Below are 23024 nucleotides of genomic sequence, written 5' to 3'. Positions count from 1 at the left end.
TCACTGTACCCGTGCATGCAACAATAAACTCGACTTGACTTGACCACCACCTGGTCCAACAGAACTCCCTGGAAGGAGGTACAGGCTCGGCTCCGGGGCAGTGTGACCTTTAACCAGCCCCCAAAATCTTCCAGCGTGCCCCCCTCTTGTATCATGGGCCCCCTCGCCACCCGAACAGCAATGTTCAAGGCACGCGGCTCACTGCCCGGGATTCATCACCAAAGTCCACAACCTCCCTCCTCTCTCTGCATCAGGGCCGGCCGTTTCTGCTGTTGTTTTCCACCAGTGACAATGGCTCAGTGTGGCTCGAAGCTGTCGCACACCCTGACTGACCCACAGCCCCTGCATTCTCACCACTTTTCACAATTCTTTAGTCTGTATTCTCACTCTCTCTGACTGCTCGCACTCCCCAGTGTTCATTCGACCTCTCTACCTGCCCTCACTAAACCATTGATCAATTACCTCTGCAACCCCCTCTGTGGCAGCCTTGTCCTCACTACAGACCTTGCCCCTTTGTCCTACCCGTTCACGTCTATCTTCCCTACAACTTGTTTCCTCTTGTGACCAGTTCTGATCTAAAATGTTAACTCTTCCCCTTTCCGCAGAGGCTGCCCGACCTGTTGAACGATTCCACCACTTTGTTTTTTCTGATTCATCACTAGTCTCCCAGCAGCAGTTTGAGGTGTGCATTCAATGTTGGCCATCACTATGATGCCCATGCTCAATGAATGGATAAACAAAAAGTATAATGGGGTTATTTAACATTAACGCTGCCTCACAGCGCATAGACTTTGTTTTTGCCTGTGTGGAGTTTGCTGATTCATCACTAGTCTCCTCCCAGCAAAGCAGCGGGTTTGGAGGTGTGGCATGTGAAGTGTGTAGGCCATCAGAATGATGCCCACAACTAGTATCAATGTGTGTGAGGGTCGGTGTTGACTGGACCAAGGGGCCTATTTCCCTGATGTATATTTCAAAGCCAAGCAACACACAGCAAGATCCCATTAACAGTGAATGAGGTGAACCACCAAGAAACTTGCCACAAAGTGAGAAGTAACAAGAGACTTACTTACCACAAAGCCATGATCGTTCATGTTCAGGATGAGGTTTTGGCCCATTACAGCCAGCCCGATGAGTGCAATATCAGCTCTGTGGAGGAGGACAGAAAGCATTTTAATACCCGAGCCCAGTACCATTACATTCACACCTTAGTTCCCGAGGAGTGGGGATGGGGGGGAAGAGCATCAGAACGTTAACATCACAGATAGAGTTGCTGTCAGCTCCTACAATGGAGTGTCTGCGGTCACACGAGTCAGCAGAGTGGGACGTCATCCTTGGGCACGGCCCTGAAACTACTGGTCGCTCATCATTTTCACCATCGTTCCCCCGTGTTTCTACTTCAGCCATCCTGTCCAGTCACCTTGCAGAGAAAGGAAGGAACGCTGTGTGCTGAGGGCGCCAAAGGTTATGGGGAGAACATGGGGTTGGGATGTTCCGTTTGGTTCATTGTCACGTGTGTGCCGAGGTACAGTGAGAAGCTTTTGTTGCGTGCCAACCATTCAGCGGAACGACAATACATGATTACAATCGCGCCATTCACAGTGTACAGCATAAAGGAAATAATGTTTACTGCAAAAATAAAGGGAAAAAACATGAATTTACTGAAAGACGAATAACGTCCAGTGCAAGGGGGAAAATAGATCAGCCATGATTGAGTGGCGGAGCAGACTCGATGGGCCGAATGGCCTAATTCTGCTGCCATGAGATAAGTTTTTTTGGCCTTCCATCACAGCAATGTGATGGATGTTTATCTAAATTATGTTGTGTCTTGGGTCTATTTCTTTGTAATGTATGGCTGCAGAAACGTCATTTCGTTTGGACCTCAAGGGGTCCAAATGACAAATAAATTGAATTGAATTGAATTGAATGTCTTATGGTACTCTAAAACTGAGAGAAATTGACAGGTGAACTGAAATGAGTGTATTAAATTACGAGAGGATAGACAGTCATAGAAACATAGAAACATAGAAATTAGGTGCAGGAGTAGGCCATTCGGCCCTTCGAGCCTGCACCGCCATTCAATATGATCATGGCTGATCATCCAACTCAGTATCCCGTACCTGCCTTCTCTCCATACCTGAAGAAGGGTTTCGGCCCGAAACATTGCCTATTTCCTTCGCTCCATAGATGCTGCTGCACCCGCTGAGTTTCTCCAGCTTTTTTGTGTAACCTTCTCTCCATACCCCCTGATCCCCTTAGCCACAAGGGCCACATCTAACTCCCTCTTAAATATAGCCAATGAACTGGCCTCAACTACCCTCTGTGGCAGAGAGTTCCAGAGATTCACCACTCTCTGTGTGAAAAAAGTTCTTCACATCTCGGTTTTAAAGGATTTCCCCTTTATCCTTAAGCTGTGACCCCTTGTCCTGGACTTCCCTAACATCGGGAACAATCTTCCTGCATCTAGCCTGTCCAACCCCTTAAGAATTTTGTAAGTTTCTATAAGATCCCCCTCTCAATCTTCTAAATTCTAGAGAGTATAAACCAAGTCTATCCAGTCTTTCTTCATAAGACAGTCCTGACATCCCAGGAATCAGTCTGGTGAACCGTCTCTGCACTCCCTCTATGGCAATAATGTCCTTCCTCAGATTTGGAGACCAAAACTGTACGCAATACTCCAGGTGTGGTCTCACCAAGACCCTGTACAACTGCAGTAGAACCTCTCTGCTCCTATACTCAAATCCTTTTGCAATGAAAGCTAACATACCATTCGCTTTCTTTACTGCCTGCTGCACCTGCATGCCTACCTTCAATGACTGGTGTACCATGACACCCAGGTCTCGCTGCATCTCCCCCTTTCCCAATCGGCCACCATTTAGATAATAGTCTGCTTTCCTGTTTTTGCCACCAAAATGGATAACCTCACATTTATCCACATTATACTGCAACTGCCAAACATTTGCCCACTCACCCAGCCTATCCAAGTCACCCTGCAGTCTCCTAGCATCCTCCTCACAGCTAACACTGCCCCCCAGCTTAGTGTCATCCGCAAACTTGGAGATATTGCCTTCAATTCCCTCATCCAGATCATTAATATATATTGTAAATAGCTGGGGTCCCAGTACTGAGCCTTGGGGTACCCCACTAGTCACTGCCTGCCATTGTGAAAAGGACCCGTTTACTCCTACTCTTTGCTTCCTGTTTGCCAGCCAGTTCTCTATCCACATCAATACTGAACCCCCAATGCCTTGTGCTTTAAGTTTGTATACTAATCTCTTATGTGGGACCTTGTCGAAAGCCTTCTGGAAGTCCAGATACACCACATCCACTGGTTCTCCCCTATCCACGCTACTAGTTACATCCTCGAAAAATTCTATAAGATTCGTCAGACATGATTTACCTTTCGTAAATCCATGCTGACTTTGTCCAATGATTTCACCACTTTCCAAATGTGCTGCTATCCCATCTTTAATAACTGACTCTAGCAGTTTCCCCACTACCGATGTTAGACTAACTGGTCTGTAATTCCCCATTTTCTCTCTCCCTCCCTTCTTAAAAAGTGGGGTTACGTTTGCTACCCGCCAATCTTCAGGAACTACTCCAGAATCTAAAGAGTTTTGAAAGATTATTACTAATGCATCCACTATTTCTGGAGCTACTTCCTTAAGTACTCTGGGATGCAGCCTATCTGGCCCTGGGGATTTATCGGCCTTCAATCCATTCAATTTACCCAACACCACCTCCCGGCTAACCTGGATTTCACTCAATTCCTCCAACTCCTTTGACCCGCGGTCCCCTGCTATTTCCGGCAAATTATTTATGTCTTCCTTAGTTCTCGATCGCCTAGATTGGGGTCGGAGAGGAATTTCCCGGATTTTTTTCCCGAATTGGATCTGGGTTTTTATCCGGTTTTTTGCCTCCTCCAGGAGATCACGAGGTTCTTGGGGTGGAGAGGGGTGATAGCGGTATACAGGGGAGGGTAGTGTCTTGTGTTCTGTGTCTTGTGTCTACTGTTTGTGGGTAAGTGTGTCTGTTTAGTGTTCAGCCATGAGCGAATGGCGGTGCGGGCTCGATGGACCTGGTGGTCTGCTCTCGCACCTACTTTCTATGTTTCTATGTCTATGAAGACGGAACCAAAGTAGTTATTCAATTGGTCCGCCATATCCTTGTTCCCCATGATCAACTCACCTGTTTCTGACTGCAAGGGACCTACATTTGTTTTAACTAATCTCTTTCTTTTCACATATCTATAAAAACTTTTGCAGTCACTTTTTATGTTCCCTGCCAGTTTTCTTTCATAATCTATTTTTCCTTTCCTAATTAAGCCCTTTGTCCTCCTCTGCTGGTCTTTGAATTTCTCCCAGTCCTCCGGTATGCTGCTTTTTCTGGCTAATTTGTACGCATCATCCTTCGCTTTGATACTATCCCTGATTTCCCTTGTTATCCATGGATGTACTACCTTCCCTGATTTATTCTTTTGTCAAACTGGGATGAACAATTTTTGTAGTTCATCCATGCAGTCTTTAAATGTCTTCCATTGCATATCCACCGTCAACCCTTTTAGAATTAATTGCCAGTCAATCTTGGCCAATTCACGTCTCATACCCTCAAAGTTACCTTTCTTTAAGTTCAGAACCATTGTTTCTGAATTAACAATGTCACTCTCCATCCTAATGAAGAACTCAACCATATTATGGTCACTCTTGCCCAAGGGGGCACGTACAACAAGATTGCTAACTAACCCTTCCTCATTACTCAATACCCAGTCTAAAATAGCCTGCTCTCTCGTTGGTTCCTCTACATGTTGATTTAGATAACTATCCCGCATACATTCCAAGAAATCCTCTTCCTCAGCACCCCTGCCAATTTGATTCACCCAATCTATATGTAGATTGAAGTCACCCATTATAACTTTGTCGTTTTTTTCCTTTGTACGCATGCATTTCTAACTTCCACTGACAATGTTTGAATACCATCTGATCAATCTCAACTTCACTACTACTGTTAGGTGGCCTGTACACAACACCCACCAGCGTTTTCTGCCCCTTAGTGTTTTGCAGCTCTACCCATACCGATTCCACATCCTCCAAACTAATGTCCTTCCTTTCCATTGCATTAATCCCCTCTCTAATCAGTAACGCTACCCCACCTCCTTTTCCTTTCTGTCTATCCCTCCTGAATATTGAATATCCCTGGATGTTCAGCTCCCAGCCTTGGTCACCCTGGAGCCATGTCTCCGTGATCCCAACTATATCATAGTCATTAATAGCTATCTGCACATTCAACTCATCCACCTTATTACGAATGCTCCTTGCATTGAGACACAAAGCCTTCAGGCTTGTTTTTACAACACTCTTACCCCTTATACAATTATGTTGAAAAGTGGCCCTTTTTGATTTTTGCCCTGGTTTTGTCTGCCTGCCACTTTTACTTTTCACCTTGCTACCTATTTCTTCTACCCTCATTTTACACCCTTCGGTCTCTACGCTCACACATTTAAGAAACCCTTTCCCTTTAACTCCATCCTCCACTGTCCCATTCAACACCCCCCCCCCCTTATTCAGTTTAAAGCCACCCGTGTAGCAGTGGCAAACCTGCCTGCCAGAATGCTGGTCCCACACCTGTTAAGATGCAATCCGTCCCTTTTGTACAGTTCCCCCTTACCCCAAAACAGATCCCAGTGATCTAAGAATCTAAATCCCTGCCCCGTGCACCAGTTCCTCAGCCACACGTTCAGGTCCCGTATCTCCCTGTTCCTGCTCTCGCCAGCACGGGAAACTGGAAGCAAACCGGAGATAACAACCCTGGAGGTCCTGCTTTTCAACATTTTTCCGAGCTCTCTAAAGTCACGCTGCAGAATATTCATCCCCTTCTTTCCGACATCGTTTGTGCCGACATGCACTACCACTTCCGGATGTTCACCTTCGCCCTTGAGGATTTTCTGCACTCTGTCCGTGACATCCTGGATCCTGGCACCGGGAAGGCAGCACACCATCCTCGCATCCCGTCTGTTGCCGCAGAAACCCCTGTCCGTACCTCTCACGATGGAGTCTCCCCACTACAATGGCCTTGCCTGCCTTAGGCCTTTTTGGTTTTGGCTCAACAGCCCTATTCGCATCACAGGCCAGTCCGCCGCTCACGTCTTCTGTCCCAACAGCTTCTAAGCGGATGAACCTGTTTACAAGAGGTACATCACCCGGGGACGTTGGCATTCCATGCTTCCCTCCCTTTCTCACTGTCTCCCACCTTCTCTCTTCCAGTACCTTAGGTGTAACAATCGTACTGTAGGACTTGTCGAGGAACGACTCCGTTTCTCGTACGAACCGGAGGTCATCCACTTGCTTCTCCAGTTCCCCAACACGGCCCTTCAGGAGCTCTACCTGGATGCATTTTTCGCATTTGTAGCAGCCAGAGGCACCAGCGGTGTCCTTGACCTCCCACATACTGCAAGCATCGCACTGAATCAGCTTGCCTGACATCTCCTTCTTTGGTCTCTACCTCTCAAGCGTATTGCGTGGTCTCCTCTCCTCAGCCGAAGACTCTCGAGCCAAAGACTCACACTTTTCTCACAGGGCACTTCCCTCACTAGGCACTCACTCACTGCCGCTCGCAAAGAGCTGTCCTGCTTAAATTGACTGATAAATTGCCTGATTTACCAATTTACAGAGCAAATTCCTCAGTTTTCAACTGTTTCCACCCCTCTCCTCACACTTGGGCTAGAGCCAATCAGTCGTATCTCTTGCTAATCTGTTGCTGCTGTTGTTCCTCCCAAATCTACAGCAGTTCGGATCTTTTTTCAGGATCTTCGGATCTTTACAGTCAGATCTTTTTTCCACCCAGGTGGAAATGACAAAGATTAGGGGCCAAAGCTTTAAGGTGAGAGGGTTTAAAGGAGATGTGCAGGGCAAGTTTTTAGTTTTGTTTATTGTCATGTTCACTACACAGTGGGAGGAGGGTGCCTGGAACGCACTGCCAGAGGTAGTGGTAGTCGAGGCAGATACGATAGTGGCATTCAAGACAGGTCTGTGGGGTTTAACTTCACATCATGTTCGGCACAGACATTGTGGGCTGAAGGGCCAGCTCCTATACTGTTATAGACTATGTTCTTTGATGGTTGGTCAATAATATCTTAAGTACAGACACAAAGTGTTGAAGTAACTCAGCGGGTCAGGCAACATTTCCGGAGACAAAGGATGGGTGACCTTTTGGGTTTGGAACCTTCTCTTCAATATCTCAAAACTGGCGGACTGGTGCGCACGTAACAACTTGTCACTAAACACCTCCAAGACCAAGGAGCTGATTATTGACTTCAGGAGGACCCATAATGGAGAATACGCCCCAATCTCCATTTACGGGGAAAGTGTGGAAAGAGTGTCCAGCTTTAATTTCAGAGGACCTCACATGGTCCACCAACACCGCTGCGCTGGTCAAGAAGGCACAGCAACGACTGTTCTTCCTGAGGACTTTAAAAAAGACTGGTCTGCCCCAACAGCTGCTGACAACGTTCTACCGCTGCACCACAGAGAGCATATTAACGTATGGCATCTCTGTGTGGTATCTCAGCTGCACGGAGGCGGATAGGAGTGCAGAGGATTATTGGGACACAGCTACCAGCCTTGGAGGGAATCTACTACACACGGTGCCTCAGGAAGGCCGTCAGCATCCATAAAGACTCCACACACCCTTGTAACGGACTGTTCGGACTACTTCCCTCCGGCAGACGTTACAAGGCCTTCTACGCCCGAACCTCCAGGCTCAGAAACAGCTTTATTCCCAGAGCTATAGCGGCTCTGAACCGGCCCTGCTGAGTGCCCCCCATCCCCCCTGGACTGTCTCCCTCAGATGGTCATGTCACACAGCTTATTTATTTATTTTACTTTTCTTTACATCGGTTGGAAGCTGCATACTAAATCTCGTTGCACTGATGTGCAATGACAATAAAAGATATTATTATTATTATTATTCTGCACCCGTTATCCCACAGCAGATAATGGCAGGATTCCTATAAAACCGATAGTCACCGGCACAGCGTTTAGCCGACAGCCATGATCATGGAGGCTTTATAGACGTCACAGTGGCTGTTGAAAATGGCTAAGGGGAAGTGGCAAAATGTGCGTCCAAACCATTAATGGTGTCGAAACAAGGAATCGCAGATGCTGGTTTGCTTAAAAAGTCACAAAGTGCTGGAGTAACTCAGCGGGTCAGACAGCATCCCTGGAGTACATGTATAGGTGACATTTCTAATTGGAATCCTGCATCAGACTTGGGGAAAAAAAGTCCTGACCCAAACTATCACCAATCCACGTTCTCCAGGGATGTTGCCTGAGCTGCTGAATTACTCTAGGACTTTATGACTTTCTTCATTCCCCCATTAATGCCGTATTTTAGTTTTGTTTATTGTCACGTGTGCCGAGTCAGGGTGGAAAAGCTTTTGTTGTGTGCTAACCAGTCAATGGAAAGAGAACAAGTCACTCAACAAAAAGCTGGAGTAACTCAGCGGGACAGGCAGCATCTCTGGAGAGGAGGAATGGGTCGAGACACTCGACCCGAAACGTCACCCATTCCTTCTCTCCACAGTTGCTGCCTGTCCCGCTGAGTTACTCCAGCTTTTTGTGTCTATCTTCGGTTTAAACCAGCTTCTGCCGTTCTTTCTTACACAAGTCACTCAGCTGGAACTGTGGCAAATTCTTCCCACCCCCTAACCCTCACCTTACAGTAGGTTTACAAGAATGATCCCAGGAATGATTGGGTTAACATATGATGAGCTTTAGACAGCACTGGGCCTGGATTCGCTGGAGTTTAGAAGGATGAGGGCGGGGGGGACCTCATTGAAACTTGCCGAATAGTGAAAGGCCTGGATAAAGTGGATGTGGAGACAATGTTTCCACTAGTAGGAGAGTCTAGTACCAGAGGCCATAGCCTCAGAATAAAAGGATGTATCTTTAGGAAGGAGATGAGGAGGAATATCTTTAGTCAGAGGGTGGTGAATCTGTGGAATTCATTGTCCCAGAAGGCTGTGGAGGCCAAGTCAGTGGATATTTTTAAGGCAGAGATTGATAGATTCTTGATTAGTACGGGTGTCCGGGGTTATGGGGAGAAGGCAGGAGAATGGGGCTGAGAGAGAAAGATAGATCATAGAGAATGATGATTGAATGGTGGATTAGACTTGATGGGCCGAATGGCCTAATTCTGCTCTGAGAAATTATGGACAAAATAGACCCACTCCCTGAGGCAGATTGACAGAAGTAAAGTACAAGGAGGCCTATAAGAGCCACAGAGTAATATCAGGTACAGGAGAAAAGTCATTGTAAAAACATTTGCGGAAAGGCGCAGCAATCTCCATTAAAGAAAGGGATCAATGCTGCGATTGCAAAAGGTTATTTTAACTCAGGACCAGGTTAGGCATTGTGAAATCTGCATTGTATCATCCGCACAGCAAGTTTAGTTTGATAGCAATTACAAATATCAATCCTGATAGTTCTCTTCTTGCACAACTTCCCCTTGGCAGTGTGACGCGATTCTTAATTCAATACTTGCTGCAAAAATCTTAACTGCGGTATTGCAAAACAGGACAGACACTCCCAGCAGGATTCTTGTGAAGTGGAGCAATAGATGTTCACAGTAACTCATGGTGGAACTTCCTGATACCAACCCACCTGTGCAATGAGGAAATATCAGCCTTCCAGTTTGCTGCACAGCCAAAAAAGTAAAAGGACTCAAAAGGACTGTGCAGGGGATAGTAATCCAAATATTATCCATTTAAAACACACTTGGACAGCTACACAGATAGGAGAGGTGTACAGGCATATGGACCAAACGTGGGCAAACATGGCACCTTGATCAGCAAGAATGAGTTGGGCCGAAGGGCCTGTTTCCTTGCTGTATGAGTCTAAACTAAAGTGTCGTGATAACACTAGGGACTTCTGGCTTTGCTTTGTATTTTTGCACTATTTTGGATTTTTTTTAAATCGAACTTTTTTTCAATGTTTATTATATATCTACTGCGTACTGTTTTACAAACCTGTTATGCTGCTGCAAATAAGAATATCATTGCTCTGTGTCAGTACATATGACAATAAAACACTCTTGACTACGACTCAATGCCTATGATTGATGGCCTCCCATTTCTGCACCCCCACCATCACATCTGCATCCTTTATTGCAATACTCTCTGTCTAGCTAATGACCAAACACCTTTCAAAGTTACGGTTTAATCCATTAAAAGTTAGGGCTGTCACTGGATCTTAGTTTATGGGGAGGATTTACTCCTTATGAAAAATACATCTGAGGGTAGAATTACATACGTTTTCTTCAAAATCAGCTTGTACTTTGAATCAGAGAAGTTTTGACTTGAGATAGACACAAAGTGCTGGAGTAACTCAGCAGGTCAGGCAGCATCCCAGGAGAATAAGGATAGGTGACTTTTTCGATCGGGACCTTTCTTCAGATTTAAAACAGTCTTAATACAAACAAACAATACAGACTGCAGAAGGGGCCTGACCTGAAATGTCTTTTATCCTTTTTCCAGAGATGTTGCCTGATTTGCTGAGTTATTCAATGATACATTATTGTCACATGTACCTGGGTACAGTGAAATGCTTTGTTTTACCTCAACCTGGTAACATCATGCAGGAGACCTCACCCAGGCAGAACACAAATAGCCCCATGTTTCTGTTGCCGACAAAGCTACAAAAGTTCCCCAAACAGCACTTTAGTTCCTCCAGCACCTTGTGTCTATCTTTGGTAGAAACCAACATCTGCAGTTCTTTGTTTCCCAGCATTGACGAGCTTGATAAGAGCCGAGTGCAGGTTGGGCCAGGTATAGAGGCTGATAAAACATTATGTCACAATTTAAAGGTCGACAGGTCAGGCCACACCGACCCAATACAGGATGATTTGCTAATTAAGAAAGTGACTTTCAGCAAGCTTCAGGTGCAATTATTCGGCATTGCCTCCTCAGTTCAATAGTGGATCCGATATTGTTATACTTGAAGTGATGAGGGGAAAATGAAGTGAAGTGACGAGAAAACATGAGAAATATTTGGGCTTGGGTAGGGTTCAGGATGTCCACGGTGGGGTCAGGTTTTAACTTGACACCCAAGCAGCCATCTCGCTCCACTCCTCACTCAAAGACACATGCACAGAAGCCAATCAGGCAGATGAGGCTTGACTAATATAGGTTACTCTGGCTCTTTTAAATTAAAAATAACTCTTTTAACTACAATTTTAAGACTATATTGTACATTGGATGTCAATTCCCACTCCGCCTCTCTGTGTTTTTCTGTCATTGGGTGGTCCTGGTATGTGGAGACAGCTGCAGGAGGAGGTGGTTGAGGCAGGTACACCTCATATTTAAAAGATATTGGGGGACCCCGGTACGTGGATAGAAAAGGATTTCTCCCAATTCTGTTAGGTAAATGCTGTCTACATAGATGGGGCATTCTGTCGGCTCCCACAAGTCGGCAGTAGGGCCTGTTCCTTTGCTGTTTCTTGTCCCCAGAAAAGAAACTCACTTCAGTGGGAAGATAGGTTTTCGGCCCGAAACGTTGCCTATTTCCTTCGCTGATAGATGAAGCTGCTCCCCAAAAGGATCTCGATACTATGGTTGAGTGGTCCACAACAATGGGGCTGCAGTTCAACACCTTGCACAGAAGCCAATGAAACTATGAGGCTGTCACCAGAAAGAGGTTACTCAGGCGAGACAAATTACAATATACTTGGTTTAACACCTTGATGAAGACCATAACAAACCAAGTATCTTTTGCATCAAATCTGCAGAATTCTAGCATCTGTGGTGGAATGGTCAGAGTCATCATGCAACGGTGGAGGTGGTTGAGGCAGGTACTGTCACACTTTCTGAGGCGCAACTTTCATCATTGGTTCAACTTCTGTCAAGGAGAAGCTATACTTCACCCTCGTTAATGCCTCATTTGGACTACGCAGTAGCATAGATGGGGCCCATACTGGGACAAATAAAAACATTTCTTCCATCGAACTGTGTCCAAGCGACAGGTAGCTCAATTTGTTACTAACACTTAAGAGAGGGAAGATAGAGTGTCCGTCCAAACTTCAATTTTCTGGGAAGACCCTCTCCAAAACAGACATGAAGCTCACTGTTTGATCTGTTTTTACAAAAATGGGGCATGCAGTTCAATTCGACATAGAAACAATGCGTGTCACCAAACCCAAAGGAATCCAGGCGCAGACAGGGCATTCGATCTAATATACTTGATGCCACCTACAATGAATCCAATGTGTACAGCAATCTTGGCATCAAATTGCACAATTAAAGCATGGAATAATCAGACCCAACATAGGTTACCCAACCAGAGGTGTCAACTAAACTTTAAAGGCGCTCTTTCTTCCCATTAACAACTTTCTGGCTTAAGCCCCTCCCTTCACCACCGCGTTAGAATTCATTTGGAATATTTTGGAGTTGCAGCATGGGAACCCATACACAAATAAAAAAATTTCTTCCATCGAACGTTCTCCAAAGACAGGCGGCCAGCTCAATTTGTTACTCCAGCACACCTATTAGAGAGAAGCCCTATGTCACCAAACTTCCCAATCAATCGGGGTGGAACCCACTCCCTCAGACAAAAGCTCACACAGAGATCTGTTTTTACAAAACACTCCAAAATGTTCACAACCGATACAGTGGACTACAAGACCTACACCAAACCCAAACCAATTAGGAAGCAGACGAGTTATATTAGGTATACAAAAGTGCTCCCAGCTACAAAGACAGGCGGGTGCAGCAGCATCTATGGAGCCCCCGGCACAATTAAACCCTGAAATAATTCTCCACCCAACGTTGCCTATTTCCTTCGCTCAACTAAATTTAAAGTAGCCGCTTTCTTCCCAGCAACCCTTTCTGTCTACCCCTCCCTTTCCAGCCTCCAGCAGTTCCTTCCATTTGGAAAGATTTTGGCGGACCAAGAAACCAAGATGAACAAAATATCGCCTATCCACATTCTCCAGAGATGCGGCCTGATCCGCTGAGTTACTCCAGCACATTGTTACCTTTACTTCCCTATTCACTCACACTTCCCATTCAATAGGCTATGGATTAAAGACCTCCCCAAAACCTCACACAGAGAAATCACACAGTAAATATCACGGAACAGTACCAGAAATACAACTGGAAGCAAGAAATACTCCACAAGTACCATTCCTAAGAGAAGCAGAAGAGTTATATGGTATACAAAAGTGCTGGAGAAACTCGGCGGGTGCAGCAGCATCTATGGAGCGAAGGAAATACGCAACGTTGCTGGCCGAAACCCTTGTTTCGGTCCGAAACGTCACCCATTCCATCTCTCCGCCTGTTCCGCTGAATTACTCCAGCATTTTGTGTATATCTTCGGTTTAAACAAGCATCTGCAGTTCCTTCCTAACTCTTTTTTTAAACGAAAAAGAGTTCCTTCCTAACTCTTTTTTTAAACGTTCTTTGTTTCTGGATCAATAGTTGATCTGACATTGTTGTGGCTGAAAGTTAACCGAGGAAGCATTCACACAGTGAACATGAGGGGCAGTCGGAGTGCAGTGTTGTGGCGGTGGTGTGTGTGTGTGTGTGTGTGTGTGTGTGTGTGTGTGTGTGTGTGTGTGTGTGTGTGTGTGTGTGTGTGATGGTGGTGATGGTGTGTGTGTGTGGTGTGTGTGGTGATGTGTGTGTGGTGTGTGTTTGTGTGAGTGTGTGTGATGGTGTGTGTGTGTGTGTGAGATGGTGTGTGATGGTGTGGGGGTGTGGTGTGTGATGGTGTGGTGTGGTGTGGTGTTGTGTGTGTGTGTGGTGTGTGTGTGTGTGATGGTGTGTGGCGGTGGGTGTGTGTGATGGTGTGCGTGTGTGTGTGAGATGGTGTGTGTGTGTGAGATGGTGTGTGTGTGTGATGGTGTGTGTGTGTGATGGTGTGTGTGTGATGGTGTGTGTATGCGGCGGGGTTGAAACTCACTGAGCCATGGTGGCGATGTCCCCTTGTGCCGCCCGTGTATGTTTCACCCAAAGATCACCCGGCTTGTATCACTTCACCCTCCGCCTCCAATTGGCCAGCGCCGCATTGTTACACCGCGATCCACGCAGCGATGCCTTGTGATTGGCCGCGCCGTGTATCAGCATTTTGTGTATATCTTCGGTTTAAACCAACATCTGCAGTTCCTTCCTAACCCCTTTTAAAAAAAATATTTGGTATAAACCAGCACCTGCAGTTCTTTCTTTCTGGATCAATAGTTGATCGGACATTGGTGTGGTTGAAAGTAACCGTGGAGGCATTCACACAGTGAACATGAGGGGCAGTCTGAGTGCAGTGTTGTGGCGGCGGTGGTGTGTGTGATGGTCTGTGTGTGTGTGGGGTGGGGTGATGGTGGGTGAGATGGTGAGTGTGTGTGATGGTGAGTGTGTGTGGCGCTGGTGTGTGTGTGTATGCGGCGGGGTTAAAACTCACTGAGCCATGATGGAGATGTCGCCTTGTGCCGCCCGTGTAGTTTCACCCAAAGGATCACCCGGCTTGTATCACTTCACCCTCCGCCTCCCATTGGCCAGCGCCGCATTGTTACACCGCGTTCCACGCAGCGACGCCCTGTGATTGGCCGCGCCGTGTATCAGTCCCGGCCGCGCGGGAACGCATCGATTGGTGGTCGAGGCCCAGACATACATGGTCCACTCCAAACATTATCGAGCGGATCTTTGGGGCGGCCGGCGAGGGGCAATGAAAGAGGTGCCTGAGCGGAGAGGGGCCGGCTCCGGCGGCGTAGGGGAGACCCACCGAGGCCTGGTTTAGGGCCGCCCATCGACTCCATCTCTGCTCCATTGCTTCGGACGGATAGCCCGAGCTCAACCAATGAGGTCAGCTGAGCGGAGGCTGAATCAATTTCCTGCAAGTCAACATGACTTAACACTTTGGCCAGGAACAAAGATTATAGAGGAGCCAGGAAGGAACTGCAGATGCTGCTTTAGACACAATAGGTTTAAGAAGGACGTCTGAATGTAGACAAAAATGTTGGAGAAACTCAGCGGGTGAGGCAGCATCTATGTAGCGAAGGAAATAGGCAACGTTTCGGGTCGAAATCCTTCTTCGGGGTTTCCTTCGCTCCATAGATGCAGCTGCACCCGCTGAGTTTCTCCAGCATTTTTGTCTACCTTCGATTTTCCAGCATCTGCAGTTCCTTCTTAAACAAGTGACGTCTGAAGAAGGGTCTCGTCCCGAAACGTCATATTTTCCTTTTCTCCAGAGATGCTGCCTGCCCCGCTGAGTTACTCGTGCTTTTTATAACACTTTGGGCAGGCTGTGTGAACCTTACTGGACACCTCAAAACAACGCTTCCCGTTGTAGAGTAGGAGAGTAGCTAAAGCGCAGACAGAGGTACAAACACCAATGAAACTTATCTCAGAACAAGACCTTTGCAAGTGCTGTCTGAAGAAGGGTCTCGACCCGAAACGTCACCCATTCCTTCTCCAGAGATGCTGCCTGTCAAGCTGAATTACTCCAGAATTCGGTGTAAACCAGCATCTGCAGTTCCTTCCGCCACATCTCTGGAAGTGCTGCACTGGAGCGTCACCTTAGGTTTTTCAGCCCAATTTTCAATCAAAAATAAATTTTATTCAGAATAAAAATAAATATAAAACAAAAACTCTTCATACATTATCTGTGTCTGTGCATTCAGTAGATTCACACTCAGTAGTATTCACACCTATCTTTAAACAAAACACCCTTACCTCTCACGTGGCCAACAGGGGTGATATCCCTTCCCTTGTTTGAGGGGTGCCCTCACCAGACTCGGCCCTCAATGTCCAGTAGTGGAAGGACCTTAAACTGTGATTCCTCCCTCACAGAACCTTTGCACGATAAACAAGTTTGGTATTCCGACTGCGCATGCCCAGGTCAAAGGTCACTCGCGATAAACATTCTCGGCAGCTGTGCTGCTGCATGTATACAGACCAGCGTTTCATCCGTATTCAGGATCGAACCCGGGACTGCAAGCACTGTTGAATCGCTACTGGACCATCCCCGTCCCCTCCTGAGCCTCCCATCCCTGTCCGGGGATGACCGGAGATATCCGGGGTGACCCTGGACTGACAGGACATCGGCCCAGAGCAGTGGCGGCCCAGGCTTACAGCCAGCGCGGAGAAGAAGTGCTAGCACCAGCTCAATTCTGCCTGTCCCGCTGGGTTAACCGACAGCCCTGGACTGACGGGACACCAGCCCGGAGCAGTAGAGTTAGCGCTTCTTCTCTGCGCTGGCTGTAAATCTGGGCCACCACTGGTCCGGGCCGGTGTCCTTTGACAAATCCCATGATTCCTTGTGTTTTTCGGAATACTGAACTCGCTTATTATTTAGCATGCTCCACCCAATTAAAATAGCTAAGCAAAGAAGCACGGCCTACGTTTCTAGGGAAATATTAATCTGTTGCAAAATTAACCTTCTGGAACTTCTTACCTGTAATGACTGCACTTAACGATTTTAGAGGTTTAAATCGATGATTCCATTCACAGGATTTACGAGATATAGACAAGGGAGATAACAGGAATCTTTTTCTGAAAATGGTGGTGTCAAATCGAAAGGGCATCTAAGATGTTCAGAAGGGATTTGAGGAAGACTTTCTTCAACCAAAGGGTGGTTGGCGTCTGGAACACACTGGATGATGAAGGCCGGTACTCTCACAACATTTAAGCGGCATGCAGAGGTACACCTGAACTGCCAAGGTTTAGAAAGCTACAGGCCAAGCGTTGGTGTATGGGATTAATGTGGATGGGCGACTGATGGTCGGCTTCGACACAATGGGCTGAAGAGTCTTTACTCAATGATTCATTGAGAATTTGGATAGTGATGGAAAGGCAAGTTTTCTTTATTCAACACCAGAACTGATTTAAATACAGAATGATGAGCGGATGCAGCGGGTCAGGCAGCATCTGGAGTGGGAATGGACCAAGATGACACTTTGGGTCAGGATCCTACTTCAGATTAGACCCATCGGACCTAATTTTAAAAAGGGTCCTCAGATGATGTCTGACTTGCTGAGTTCCTCCAGCACTTTGTATTTTGCTCAAGATTCCATCATCTGCAGTCTGTTGTATCTTCACCTGCATAGATTTGCTTGGTGGATTTTTATAGAGGGCAGCAAAGAATCTGTACCTCATTGTACTTGTGCATATAATAATAAACTTAACTTGAACTTTTTTCCCTTACCTGTAGCTTATAGATACCTCCATTGTGGACCAGATGTCAAATGGGGCATGTGTGGAAAGGGTGCAGGCTTTCAAATTCCTAGGAAATATCCGAGGATCTCTCCTGGTCGGCCAACACCATTGCAACCGTCAAGAGAGCACAACAGAGACTCCACTTCCTGAGAATGTTCAGGAGGCACAACACCAAGAAGAAGCTGCTGGTGGCCTTCTACCGGGCGACCATTGAGAGTCTACTGGCATATTGCAAGTCAGTGTGGTATGCAGGCTGCTCTGCTGCAGATAAGAAAGCTCTTCAGAGAGTGAGAAAAACAGCAGAGAGAATCACCGGCTGCCCACTGCCCTCTCTGGAGGATATTGCCACCTCACGCTACCTCAGCAGAGCCACTAAAATCATCAAATACTCCACACACACCAGCTTTTTGAACTGCTGCCCTCTGGCAGGCGTTACAGGTCAGCCAAAACACGCACCTCCAGACTCAGAGAAAGTTTCTTCCCCAAAGCAATCTTCACACTCAACATGAAAAAACACAAAGATTATTCATGCTGCACTCTTCCATGCTGCTACCCACCTTGAACGTTTACTATCACCATGTACTTATTTTAATTCCTAGTTTTTAACATTGTTTTTAAATTGTGTCCCGTGTTTCTATGTTTGTATATTATGCACCAATGGAGTGGTAACAACAATTTCGTTGTTACAACGACAAATAAAGGCATTTAATTTCATAATGATGAGACAGAGTACAATGATGAGAAGGAGATTGAGAGCCTCGTGTCCTGGTGTCGAGACACCAACCTTTCTCTCAATGTCAGCAAGACAGTGATAGACTTCAGGAAGCAAAGCGGTACACATACCCCACTTTGCATTGATGGCACCGAAGTAGAGATAGTTGAAAACTTCAAATTACAAGGAGTCAATATCACCAATTACTCCTGGACCACCCATATTGAAGCAACAACCAAGGAAGCACACCAACACCTCTACTTCCTTACAAGGCTTAGGAAGTTTGGCAAGTCCCCAACAACTCTCACCAACCTCTATAGATGCTCCATAGGAAGCATTTTATAGTGATGCATCACAGCTTGGTTTGGGAACAGCTTCATCCAAGACCGCAAGAGATTGCAGCAAATTGTGGACGCAGCCCAGACCGTCACACAAACCAACCTCCCTTCCATTGATAAACACAAAAAGCTGGAGTAACTCATTGGGACAGGCAGCATCTCAGGAGATGAGGAATGGGTGACATTTCGGGTCGAGACCCTTCTTCAGGCTGGTTAGGGATAAGGGAGACGAGAGATATAGACGGTGATGTGGAGAGATAAAGAACAATGAATGAAAGAAATGCAAAAAAGTAACGATGATAAAGGAAACATGCCATTGTAAGCTGTTGTTGGGTGAAAACGACAAGCTGGTGTGACTTGGTGGGGGAGGAATAAAGAGAGAGGGAATGCAGGGGCTCCCTGAAGTGAGAGAAATCAATATTCATACCACTGGGCTGTAAGCTGCCCAAGCGAAATATGAGATGCTGTTCCTCCAAGTTGCATTTAGCCTCACTGACAATGGAGGAGACTGAGGACAGAAAGGTCTGTGCAGGAATGGGAAGGAGAATTAAAGTGTCCAGCAAACAGGAGATCAGGTTGGTTCAAGCGGGCTGAGTGAAGGCGTTCTCCTTATCCCTAACCAGTCTGAAGAAGGGTCTCGACCCGAAACGTCACCCATTCCTACTCTCCAGAGATGCTGCCTGTCCCGCTGAGTAACTCCAGCTTTTTGTGTCTATCTTTGGTTTAAACCGCATCTGCAGTTGTTTCTTACACACTCCCTTCCATTGACTCCATTTATACCTCACGCTGCCTCGGCAATGCCAGCAACATAATCAAGGACGAGTCGCATTCTGGCCACTCCCTCTTCGTCCCTCTCCCATCAGGCAAAAGGTATAGAAGTGTGAAAACACACACCTTCAAATTCCGAGACAGTTTCTTCCCAACTGTTATCAGACAACCGAATCATCCTACCATAACTCAAGAGCAGTCTGTCGAGAGATCGGACTTTACTGGCTTTACCTTGCATTAAACGTTATTCCATTATCATGTATCTGTACACTGTGAATGGCTCTATGTAAGCATGTATTGTCTTTCCTCTGACTGGTTAGCACACAATAACTTTTCACTGTAACAACATTAACACTATACTTTTCACTGTACCTCAGTGACAACATTATCACAAAGTGACAATAAACTAAACTACTATGGAGGGTTTATGGCTCCGACCACGGGTGAACAAAGGAGGAGGACTGGCTGAAAAATGCTGTGGTGGATGTTTGTGTTAAATCTTATTGTGTATTGTGTGTTCTTTTTAAATGTATCGCTGCTGGCAAATTCATTTCACTGCACCTTCATGTGCATATGACAAATAAAATTGACTTTGACTTTTGGTAGCATTTGCAGAAATTAAATCTTCATCAGAACTGGGAAGTGAAAACGTGAACACTGCTTCACTTTCCACAGATGCTGTTTGACCTGTTGAGTTTTTCCAGCATTCTATTTTTATTTCAGATTTTCGGTTTCTTCTATTTTCCCCCCTCTCAAATTTCACCTTTGGAAGAAGACTGCAAATATGTATGCTATAATAATTAAATGTTGCTTCTCATGAGCACCTCAACACTCAGTGTAGAGGAACGTTGAGTGCTGGCTTTCATATCCCCCTCAATAAGGGGGAAGGGGGGGGGGGAGAGATTATTTGGGTAACTCAGTGGCGCAGCAGGTAGATTCGTTGCCGCACAGCACCAGAGATGTGGGTTTCATTCCTGACCTCTGGTGTGGTCCGTGTGGAGTTTACATATTTCCCCGTGGGTTTCCTCCAGATGCTCCAGATTCCTCCCACATCCCAAAGACATGTGGGTTTGTAGTTTAATTGGCCTCTTTAAAATTGTAACATAGAAACATAGTAAATTGTAACTGTGAGTGTGAATGGGTGATCCATGGGCAGCGTGGACTCGGTGGGCCACAGGGCTTGTTTCCATGTTGTATTGCTAATCTATATTCAGTGGTGCAACGGGTAGTGCTGCAGCCTCACAGCCCCATGGAACTGCATTCAATTCTGCCCTCATATGCTGTGTGTGTGTGTGTACGCATTGCGTGTGTGCGCGTGCATTGTGTGTGTGAGCGTGTGCATTGTGTGCACGTGCATTGTGTGTGTGTGCGTATGTGTGCATTATGTGCACACACCATACTCCATAGATGCTCAGATTTCTTTTTAAATCTAAAAGGCATACTGATAGGTTACTTGGCTACTGTAAATTGTTCTTAATTGTAGGTTAAGCAGCAAAGAAACCTCAACAAAGAGACGATGGTGGTCATGTGAGACAGCTCTCATTGCAGGAGATTAAGATGAGGATTGGATGGGACTGAAGGGATTGCTTGGCAACGAGTTGTATGGATCCAATGGGCCAATGCTTCCTTCTGTGTCATAATACACTTCTATTCAGTTATGCTCAGGCCCTTCGCCTACGTGATCTCCCGGTTGCCAAGCATTTTAACTCCCCTTCCCGCACGGACTTTTCTGTCCCGGGCCTCCTCCACTGTCAGAGTGAGGCCACATGCAAATTGAAGGAACAGCACTTCATATTTTGCTTGGGCAGCTAAAACCTACAGATATGAAAGTTGCTTTCTCTGATTTCAAGCAACCCCTGCATTCCCTCCCCTCCCCCACCCTAGTGACTTACGAGTTCCACTGTTCGCATCCTTGTATCGCTTCATTATCACCTCTTCCCCAGCCAACCATGGGCCATTATGGGCTCCATCCTTCCTTGGTCATCTGTTGCTGACCCTGCTTTGTTCTGGCCTTTTCCTATCTCCAGTTCCCTCCTACTTTCAGTCCAAAGAATGGTCCAAACCCGAAACATCACCTAACCTTTGTATCCAGAGTTGCTGCCTGACCTGCTGAGTTACCCCAGCAGTTTGTGTCTATCTACAGTATATACCAGCTTCTGCAATTCCTTTCTGCACATGTGCTAATGTATATGGGCCCAGTGCTTACTATATTCTAGTGAATACAACTCATTTAAAATCCCCAAAGACATACAGGATTGTAGGTTAATAGGCTTGGTATAGGTGTAAATTGCCCCAAGTATGTGTATGATAGTGTTAATGTGTGGGTATCGCTGGTCGGTCCGGACTCCATGGGCCGAAGGGCCTGTTTCTGCACTGTATCTCTGAACTAAATTAGGATTTTATCAAATCTTTAAAATACATTTTTGTTACTGACTCATTGCTGTGGCAAACATTTAGAATCCAAGGTGATTTGCTAAGACTCGGCAGTATAGATCTTCTTCTTGCGTTTGAGGCAGCAAGTTATGTAACGGCCTCCAGGCGCTGACGCCAGTTCAATGTGCTGTTATCGAGGGCCGTGAGGTCTACCCCTCCACCAGGGGGGCGGAGGACAGCGCAGTTGAAAATGACGTGCTGCTGCGCTGTTTGCTGGTCTGCTTCACACACGCAGGCTGCTGATGAACGCAGTGATGCATGTTGGCGTTGAACCGGCCGACCCCTGTACGGAGCGGGTTCAGGGCGACACACTCATTGCGGGGCAGGTCCGAGCTGGGTGGGGAAGTATAGATCATTTAATTATATTAGAACACTTAATTTTGTAAGAGTCCTGGCACAGGCTGGGCCAGCAAAAACACCCTGGCTGTCACAGTCCGAAGAAGGGTCTTGACCCGAAACATCACCCAGTCCTTCTCTCCAGAGATGCTGCCTGTCCTGCTGTCCAGCATTTTGTGTCTATCTTCGGTAGATTTTGAATTTGTGTTTCTTTATGTTAAGTTTGCGCTGGGGATTACTCAACCATCACGATACTTCTGTAGAACAGTGCAAATAGGGTGATTTCACGAAAGGTCACTGGAGCGTAGATCCTCACCCACGTGACCGCAAAATTTAACTGGGGTACAAGCGTCACTTCCGGTACATGTTAGTGATGCTGAAAACACACACTTTCACACCCGTTAAAAACCGCGAAAACGGCCAGTTTTTGAGCTGTAAATTACTGTGCCAGTCGGGGTGACCGAGAGGCACAGCTACCTAACTTTACAGTCCAGAAGAAAGATAGAAACTAAGGTAAATTCAAGAGGGAGCTGAAGGTACAAAAACAGCGGAAGTGGTCAGCGGACATTTGCCGTGGTGATATAAAGATCGAAAATATCGGGAATTATCGCGTTTGCTCGCTGCATTTCATCAAAAGTAAGGCATTATTGACGTTTTATCTTTATTCTTTTGTTATATGAAAAGTTTTAAAAGTGAAAAATCCGTTATTATATTATATTTCTCAATGTTTCTTGTTTAAAGCCTGCAATCACCCAAACTACATTTATTTATCATCTAATAACAGACAAGCCTGCAGCATGGAATGATGTCAACAATCCTGATTGGGCACCCACTGTGAGCATTGAGAGATATATTTTGGCAAATAATAAAATGTCCTGATTTTGTCCAATTAACAGCTGACAATTATCCCATTCCTTAGCTTGCATCTGAGTAAAATTTATTTCAAAACGCATTGATAGTTTACGATTATTTAAATGGTAAATGGAGCTTCAGAAGCGTTTTCATTTTGCATGTTAAAACCCACCTGAGAACCATGGGCGATTTTGCAATTTTACTGACGGATTTTTCACTTTTGCCTCAGGACTTCACTCCCACCCACACAATTCTTTGTGCTGTATCTCAGCTTGTTGGCTCTTGTTAATGGTTCTCGAGAGAAGAAAGATTCTCTCCCTAATGTTTCTCAAGAACACTTCCCTTACTGTAAAAATGTGTACGCAGTAAAGTATGCAGGAACATCCCCGGCACTAAA

The 23024-nt window shown here is 46.0% G+C and overlaps 1 protein-coding gene across 2 annotated transcripts in view; it reads right to left on the bottom strand.

Annotated features, from left to right (window-relative positions):
• The window catches only part of pgd (phosphogluconate dehydrogenase), a 38171-nt gene extending 23602 nt beyond the window's left edge, over positions 1-14569 (bottom strand). Inside the window, exons 1-2 of one of the 2 annotated variants that reach the window (XM_055659662.1) lie at positions 14436-14569; positions 1071-1146 (exon numbers count right to left, since the gene is read on the bottom strand). In XM_055659662.1, the coding sequence (XP_055515637.1) occupies positions 1071-1146; positions 14436-14443 (84 nt within the window). In that variant the 5' untranslated portion in view covers positions 14444-14569. Of the gene's footprint in view, positions 1-1070; positions 1147-13946; positions 14012-14435 lie in introns of those variants that run through there. The other variant, XM_055659663.1, reaches the window with a different exon arrangement.
• Positions 14570-23024: the final 8455 nt, after the last annotated feature.

Source organism: Leucoraja erinacea, chromosome 30 (genome assembly GCF_028641065.1).
Source record: "Leucoraja erinacea ecotype New England chromosome 30, Leri_hhj_1, whole genome shotgun sequence".
Taxonomy (NCBI): Eukaryota; Metazoa; Chordata; class Chondrichthyes; order Rajiformes; family Rajidae; genus Leucoraja; species Leucoraja erinaceus.
Note: the sequence above shows the minus strand (reverse complement) of the source record. Positions and strands in the feature narration are given on the sequence as shown.